Source organism: Pyrus communis, chromosome 8, assembly GCF_041283825.1.
Source record: "Pyrus communis isolate YQ-2024b chromosome 8, ASM4128382v1, whole genome shotgun sequence".
NCBI classification, from domain to species: Eukaryota; Viridiplantae; Streptophyta; class Magnoliopsida; order Rosales; family Rosaceae; genus Pyrus; species Pyrus communis.
Window position 1 is genome coordinate 18,423,233 of NC_142572.1, and position 8,664 is coordinate 18,431,896.

The following is an 8,664-nucleotide window of genomic DNA, read 5'->3' on the forward strand; positions in this document are numbered from 1 at the left end:
GAAACTGCAAGTGTGCATAAGACTTGACTCTAATTTAACCAGAATGAAAACGATGAACGAATTGCAGAAACGGAACTATCTTTCTAGGTTAATTCGGTCATAGAGAAAATGGTAGATCGTGAAAATATATGAGTGGGACTTCATAGGATTGAGCTTAGACTCTGTTCTAGGCTTATCCAGTCTAGGCTACCATACAAGCCCTTAATATTCACATGACAATGGAATAACGTTTGCATAACTATTTCATAAGGTTCAAGTGGTGATGATCGCTAAAGTTAACATGATTGTGAACTTGCTTTATAATACTTTTAAATTGATTAAAACATTCTTTCACATGGGGGGCGAGTTAAGTGACAAATATTTGGTAGGGCTAACCAATACATATGAGTTTTATCTCTATTAGAAAGACAGTACACATGCATGACAAGTAATTTGAAAACAAACGCGTTTGGCTCAGCCAAGCAAAGAAGAAAAACTTAATTATGGAATAGCCTTTGAGGATGGGTGGATGCCTCCCAACATGCAATCCACTGTTGAATTTTGTGGCTCAATTCTATTCGGGTCTTATGTTTTTTTCTTAAAGCCCATATTGTTTTGGTCATTTAGCTACTCATGTGAAAGCCCATGTGATGGCTAGGGTTTAATTAGGCTAGGGTCGTAAGACGAGGTATGTCAAGTCTCGTGGAGCATCTAAAAGAGCCTTTCATGCTGTTCATAGAGGATCTCACTCCTAATTACTATTTGTTGTTCTGAGCTTTCAGCTCCTCGACCTTAGCTTGAAGAGTAACTTTCTTTCTTTCCTTCAGTCATTGCCTCACGCTAGACACGAGAGGGGTGTCGTTCTAGGTGTTGTGGCTTCCTTGGCTCCCTATGTTGGAGAGGGATACCTGATCAAAGAAGAGTGTCCAAACAATGGATACTAGCTTGACAAAGCTGATGAGAGTAGGAATAAGTGTTGTTTCGCACAAACGATGCCAAATCTTGATGCACAAAATTGGAGATACTTTAGAACAAAGTAAAGTGCCACATTTATGACTTTGCACGGTTGCTCCGGTCATCTAAGTTGGGCTACGTCCGCGAAGGTAAAGGATTTTTCAATAATAATATATAGTTTACATGATACAAAGGTCTAAGCATAATCATCATTAACGAGTTCTAATGACGAGTTTAAGTATTATAATGGCATTAGGGATTAATTCTATGGAGGGAATGATCTTCTTTTATAGTTGAGGAGTCTCCAGCTTTCATGCACAGTCGATGTGGGGCTCTAGGAGTTTTATTCTGACGTTAACACGTGTCGTGCTGTGATTAGCCTCTTGGTTGGAGGTAAATTCTTGTGCTTCAGCAGGGGTGTCTCAACATGAACCCCTTAGTTAGAAAAGTGAATAAAAATTATGGGAGAAAATTGTGTTCTGTAAAACCCAAAACCAATTACCTTTACAGATAAAAATAACAAACATCTTAGTAGGGAGAAATTTTTCAGTGTGACCGGTACACGGAGTGGTACACCACGTGTCACTTTACAAATGGTGGGATATGTGTGCTAAAAAGTTAATAACTTAGAAAATAAAATTTCCCACCACTTTTATTAAAACACGTGGTGTACCACTTGTATTCCAGTTCCTATGAAAAATTTCTCGTAAGCAAGAAAACTATTGCTTTCATATATGCTGAGTGTAGCATTGTCGTCACCACCACCACGACCGCCACCCCCCATCATCAATAACTGCATCACCATCACTATCGCCATTAGAATCTTCACAGCTTCCGTCATCAGCAATATCATCACCATCACCAACACTACAGTAAACATCATCATTAGATTCATTACCATCACCAACACCACCATCTGTATCAACTTCATCATCGTCGTCGTCGTCATCCTTGCGACACCAATAATAATCTCGTACTACCTCCTCTGTTATCTGCACTCCTAGTTCTGGGGAACTCTTCCACTCAAGGCTGTTAATCTTCAACTCAGGGCATTTATATATATGTACGGTTTTCAAGGATCGGAATTTGACAATGCAATTTCCAGAGAAGAAATCTTGCAGATGTGGTAGAGAGTAAAGTTTCAAACTTTGCAACTGGCTAAAACAAATCTCACCATCATTTCCTGCATCATCTGCATCTGATGTCATTGCCCCTATTCCTCTCATTCTTTTACAATGCCCAACCGTCATTTCTCTTAGCCGCTTTAAAGTTTTGGCTATCGTGTAAGTTGTTAAATATGTCAACCTATGACAACCAACTACTTCCAAAGTTGTTAAATTCTTGAAGGGAATAGCAGATAACACCGGATCCTTCAATGCAACACAAGCAACCACATGTAGAACTTTCAAGTTTGGAAAAAATGGGCCTGCCCCTGGGCAATTCTCGCTGTGTAGATGCATCAATTTCCGCATTTCCTTAAGCTTCAAAACACTTAAATGTGGGAAGGTCACATCTGGATGTACACTATTCTCAAATAAACAAACTTTCTGGTCGGAGTACTCAAACACCAACGATTTTAGTTTCCTAAACACCTGTGATGAGGATGGACCACACCATATCTCCATGTCTCTGCCTAAGGTCATGTTTTCCAAGTTGGGGAATGATACATCCTGCAATATTACCAGCGCAAGAATGATAAACGACAAAAATAACGACAGAAGGAGATTTTTTCTATGAACTAGCTTGAAAAGCTAACTTTCGTTTAAGAAAATTGTGTAATGTATTTTTACCTTGTCAATTAAGAACAGAGAGTGTTTAATTGGAGTGTAAAGACCTCCAAACTTATGCTTCTGGAAACTTGAAATTTCAGAGGCAAAAATATCCAATTTACCACATTCCTGCACATCCACTTGTTCGAGTAGCGGCCATTCAGAAGCATGCAGTCCTGGATAGAAGCTCTTAAGTTGGGCTAGACAGATAAATTCAATATTTGTTGAATTTGGAAACACAAACTTGGGCATCATTTCTAGTCCCTCTTCCTTGGAAATTATTTCCTCCACTCCAGAACAAAACTTCACTTTTAGCTCTCGTAGTTGCTGAAGACCTCTAGCCACTGAGCATGGAAAAATATATTTCAAACTCTTACAGTCATCTATAAATACCGAATCTAGATTTTCACAACCAGACATTTTCAACTGAGTCGTAGAGGTGTAAGGTGTTTCTTCGATCTCAAAAACCACCTCTAAACAACTGCACGAACTTATCAATAAACCTCCTAAAGCATTCAATCTTCCTGCAATGCTAGGTGTAAAGATGCTTATTAGACTATGGCATTCGATAACTTCAACATCTCTAAGTTTGTAGAAAGAGTCTGGATCAAGTTGGTTGTGCCATACTGTAGTCAAAGTAGATAGTCCAAAGATGGACAATATCTCCAACTTTGGAAACCCTACCTGTATTCGAATTACAAAATTGTTAAATTCTGATTTTTTTTTTTTTTTTGGTCGAAGTAAATATATTAGACATAAGAATAATGATCAATAAAAGAGAAACAATAGTATAATAATCTTACCTTGTCGTCAAAAAGAAAGTATAGTTCTTCAGTCTCAAGTTTAGGTTCAAAGACAAATCCTTTCAGTTCTGTACAATTCTTTAACTTCAAACTCTCCAAAGATGGAAACTGGACATTACAGCTTACTGAGCAGAATCTAGAGAGTTTTGGAAGATCTCTTAGCTTCATATGTTGTAGCTTACAAAGCATGCCATCCGGTTTTTCTTCACCATATTCTTCTGTTGAAACTATCTCTTCCATTGATTCACATCCGGTTATCTCTAGTTTTTCAAGTTGTACAAGATTCCTAGCCATGGGAGACGATAACACAAAAGTTAAACCAGTACATTGATCCACCACCAAGCTTGTTAAGTTCGGCAACACAACCTGCAATATTTGTACATTCGATTTTTAAGAGAAGAGAATTCACATTAATTGTTATTATCTAGTCAAATGGTATCTTTAGATGAAAAAATTATAGCAACATATATTTCTTGATACGCACTAGATAAAACTGAACCACTTCAAATGATCAAATATATGTAAATTTAGCCAGACAAAATCTAGAAGTTCTATGGTGGTTGTTTCATTTTTCTTTGTAAATTATATGGCTCAAATAAATAAAAAAAAGAAGTACTAATGGCATAAATGGGAAAGAATGACACCAAAGGCATACCTCCTCAGTAATGATATGTGTAAATTGGGCATTGTTTTTCACATGGAGATGCTTGAGTTGTTGAAAATCTTCACTACCTGAGTGGTACACAACATTATCAGCTCCCTCCGACCCATCCAAGTACAAATCTTCACATGACCTCTTCAACAACATTTCTAGACCGTGGTCCAATTCACAGCCAGTTGGGAGGTGGAGCTTCAATGTATTGAGGGTTTCATCCACATCGTCCCATTTTGGCGCAGTGCCGATTAATATTTCGTATCTTTTTAACTTGTCTGTGAACAAGTCTGTCGGAATACTGCTAGCATCTGGAACATGTATGCTTAATGCAGCTAAACGAGGCAAGTCCTTCAGTTCCAAAAGGCTAGCATTACTTCTTTCTCCGATGACTCCTTCTGGCACCCATCCGTTGAAGCTGTTTTTCATTCTCAAGTCTTCTAGACTTTTCAAACTTGATATAACATTAGGTGAAATCGTTTTGAGTTCAGAGCACCAGCTTAAATCCAGCAGTCGAAGACGAGTCAATTTCCCTATTTCTTTCGGTAACACTTTAAGCTTGGAATATATAAAGCTGAGAATTTCTAGTTGCGATAGCTGTCCGACTAGAGTTATGTCTCCCACCACGCATTGATCCAAACACAATGTACGAAGATTTTCTAGGAGCAGAAGAGATGGAGGTAACGACCAAATATGCACATTGGTAAAATCCATAACTTTAAGCTTTCTCATCTCCTCGAAAAAGTTACCTGGGATTTCAAGCATGTCACCATCATATTGCAAATGAAAAAACTCCAGTTGTTGGCATTTCAAAACTTCAGGAAGCCTAGGGATGTTTTTGCAAGGCAAAGAGATCATTGTGCAATTTTCCAAAAAATCCGTATTGTTTGGCCATTCCTTCAACTCATCTCCGTATGTTCTTAATAAGGCATGTTGGCCTTTGGATGCAATCGAGATGGCAACATCGTGTACCATGTCATGCATTGTGAATGATGTATTATCCTCGGATTCGAGTAACAGACAAGAATCTTTAAGCTCTTCAATCCGCGAGTGCAATGCATATTGTGCGTGCTCCACTGAGTCAATGTTATTAAACAAACCCAAACCAATTGTATATTTCAACAAGTTTGTCAAAGTAGCGTAGGCTCCCCCAAGACGTGCCAACATTCCACATATCAAGAATAGGGGCTTAAGCTTTTGATCATCCAATTGATTGTAACTCCACTCTAAAGCCGAGTATGCTTCGTGTTCGGCTGAGTGTTCGTTGTCAAACACTTTTAGGCATCTCAAGGCATCCCTCCATACTGGTAAAGTAGTTCTATTTCTTAAAGAGCTTGCGACTGTGACAACCAAAACTGGCAAACCTCCGCATTTTTTGGCTACTTCAGTTGCCACAGTTTGTATGTTGGGATTTTTAACAACACCACCTGCCTTCATCTCAAATAAACGCCAAGCTTCTTCCTCGTTTAAAACTTGAAGCACAAAGTCTTTTTGCAACCGCTTCTCTGTGGATAGCAATTTTCGAGTTCTGGATGTCAACAGTATTCTACAAGTCGGCACACAAGGAAGTCCTACACTCTGCAAGTCAATGCTTTCCCAAATGTTGTCTAAAATTACAAGAACTTTCTTGGCCTTTATCCTGTTACACAGACGAAGTGCTCTGTCTGACATAGTTTCGCTTTCATAAACTTCCATACCTAACTTTCTGGCAATTTCTTTTTGAATTACTTCAAGGTCCAGATTTTGCACACTTCTTACCATAACCGCATCAGCAAATAACTTTTCTTTTACAGCTTGCCTAAGGACTTCTTCAACCAGTGTGGTCTTCCCCACGCCTCCAATACCATACACCAAAATCAGGTCGGTATTAGGAATTCTCAGTTCATCCATGATCTTCTTGACAGTTAAATTCCTCGAATCAAATGCCTCATAATGTTTGTCAGATACCATGGATACCTCTTGTGGGCGGACTTTGTACGAAATGCTAGCGAAATCTCTTTTCGCGTAGTGGTTAACAACCGCCTGCTGCAACTTTGTTGATCTCCTGCCTAGCTTGTAACGGAGCACCGGGTTTGGACAAACCCCACGGAGACAGCTCATCTTTGCCTGCGTATCACGCTTCCATAATTCGTTCGCCTTCTCAGTGATCTCAACCTCGTGTTTTAGCCAGTTCTGGATGTCAGTTTGGATTTCTTCACCTTTTTCTTCAGCTCGAACAACCTCGAGTTCTAGCCGCTCTCTAGCAGCACTTAATTCGTTCACTCGAGTCTGTAGTTTCTCAAGGTTCCTTTTGCAGTGAGCTAGGTAACCCACTTGGCGCATAGCTGGTTCAACTGCATACTCGACAACTTTTCCGACAATGCCCATGCCTGCTCATAAATACAAATTAAATTGGAAAAAAAGGAGCTCATGAAATACTTTACTTTTCTAATTGACTTATGAGTTATGATCTTTCAACAACTTAAAAATAAACACATTGCATTTCAGTGTATAATAAGAAACGGAGAATTCTATTCCACTTCTTGAAAAAGATTGCTTTTTGAATAAAATCTTGTCTAAGATTAGAAATTAACTCTAGTTGGCATTTAATTGTAATTTTTAAATATTAATTAAGTCGTAGTAATTATGGGTAATGCTAGAGAGGCTAAATTTGTAAACAAAATATGCAAACTAAATGACTTGTCACAACATGAATGAGCATATTTATCAATGCTTAAATAATAATCCAATCATCAACTTCCATTTCATTTAGTTTACAAAATCTTGTCTACAAATTTAGTCTCTCTAGTATTACCCAATAATTATTTGTTGTGTTTGGCTCACACATATGAGTCATGTGTTGACAACAATTGAAGACCATGTGAATGCCTTCCAGTTGTGGCGAGGAAGTCTTCCTTCAAGAGAAGACATCTACTGCCACAAACAAGGTTAGAAGCAGGTCTTGACTTTGTGGGTTGCTGGTTGCATGCAATTGTGCATGCTTTCTCTCCTATGCATTAAATGGTAAGTGCAGAAAAGGGAGAAATTTTTGGGGGTGATGGGAACACACACCTTAGCAATGCAGGTGGTGTTCCTTCCAATCCAATAACGTCATCTGCCCCATTAAGGTGAAATAGTTTTATCTCTAACAGAATAATCAATAAATGATTTTTTTTTTTAAAGCCTCATTCTCGAGGCCCTACCCCAACCTTCTAATCATATGCTCCTCCAATTCCTCTTAGCCCCCGACAACCACCATCGTCGCCTGGGGTTCTGCTCCACCATGTCCTCGTCCCCTTATCATCCCACCTTTCTCCTGGTGATCAAGAACCGGCGTCTTCAAATCATGATGATGAAGCAACATGATAGAAGAAGATGATGGTGCCAAATTGAGATTTTAGTTGTGTGATGGAGACTACAGCTTCTGTGGATGTTCATGGTGGTTGGCGTGACATGGTTGTGGCGCAGGTGCTGGTGACCCTTTAGTCAGAAAACGCTTGTTAATTAAATATTAAGTTTTCTAATTGCTTTAATAGTGGGCCAAATTGTTGGTGTAAATTCCAACTTAAATGCACAGTATCAAGACCTTATTGGTGGAACTCCAAGTCAGCAAGAATTCCTGGTACCTCGAAAAAATTCTCGAGAAGAGGGTTACATGCTAAGTTGGCTAGGTGTTACATATGCCATGTGAGTTTAAACTTTTTGGTCCATGTGTCAATGTGGTCCACATGATATTAAAATTTCAAAAATTAAAAAATTATAAAAACGAAAAGAGGAAGGGATAAGAATGAGGAGTTCCGGTTTTTTTTTTTTTTTTTTTTTTTTTTTTTTAAAGATACGAATAAGGAGAGAGATCTGAGGTGGGGGAGTTGGAAATCTAATCGATTTCTCTTTCCTTCCGATTAACCCCTCTATCTTTCTCTTTCCTTTTGCAGCTCAATCAATTTCTTGACTTGGAAACCTAATTGATTTCTTGTGTATTCTCTCAGGAATTTTCTTCCTTTCTTGTTTCTGTTTTGAGAGAGAAAGAGTTGTTTTCTGTTTGGTTGTTGGGAAAGTCGAGGGGATTGAAAGAATAGGTGGAATGAAATCGAAATTCAGGGTCTTTTTTGGGTGGGTATTTATGGAAAAATGTGGATAAAGTTAGGTATCCAAAAGTTGTGATTTTGAATTTTGGGTTTCAAGATTTGAGGCTGCTTGTTCTATCTTTTAGAGAGAGAAAGAAGGAAGCAAGTTATTTTCTGTTTGGTTGCTGGGAGAGTTGAGGAAAGATAACAAATTATGAGACAATGACGGAACAAACAAGCAATGATGAAGGGAAAGAGCCGGTGCCGGTGTGAGGTCCACGGTGCCGGCCCCAAGAACCGGTGTAGTGGTGCCGCTTTCCATTGTTATACACTTCCGAGGAGTCGTTGTCATACAAGTAAACAAATTTTTATCAAAGTTTATATGGTCTGTTACACCAGAGTCCAGAATCCAACCTGTCTGATGTTTCATATCAGAGGCTAAAAGGACACGCCCCATACTA

General features: G+C 38.8%; 1 protein-coding gene across 1 annotated transcript; it reads right to left on the reverse strand.

The window, feature by feature from the left end:
- Positions 1–1,406: 1,406 nt before the first annotated feature.
- LOC148695255 (putative disease resistance protein At4g27220) lies at positions 1,407–6,524 on the reverse strand. The gene is made up of 4 exons (XM_088698339.1): positions 4,161–6,524; positions 3,506–3,871; positions 2,724–3,386; positions 1,407–2,603 (listed from the first exon to the last, which is right to left on the reverse strand). Exons 1-4 carry the CDS (start codon positions 6,522–6,524, stop codon positions 1,689–1,691), a joined length of 4,308 nt encoding a protein of 1,435 aa, XP_088554465.1. The 3' UTR covers positions 1,407–1,688.
- Positions 6,525–8,664: the final 2,140 nt, after the last annotated feature.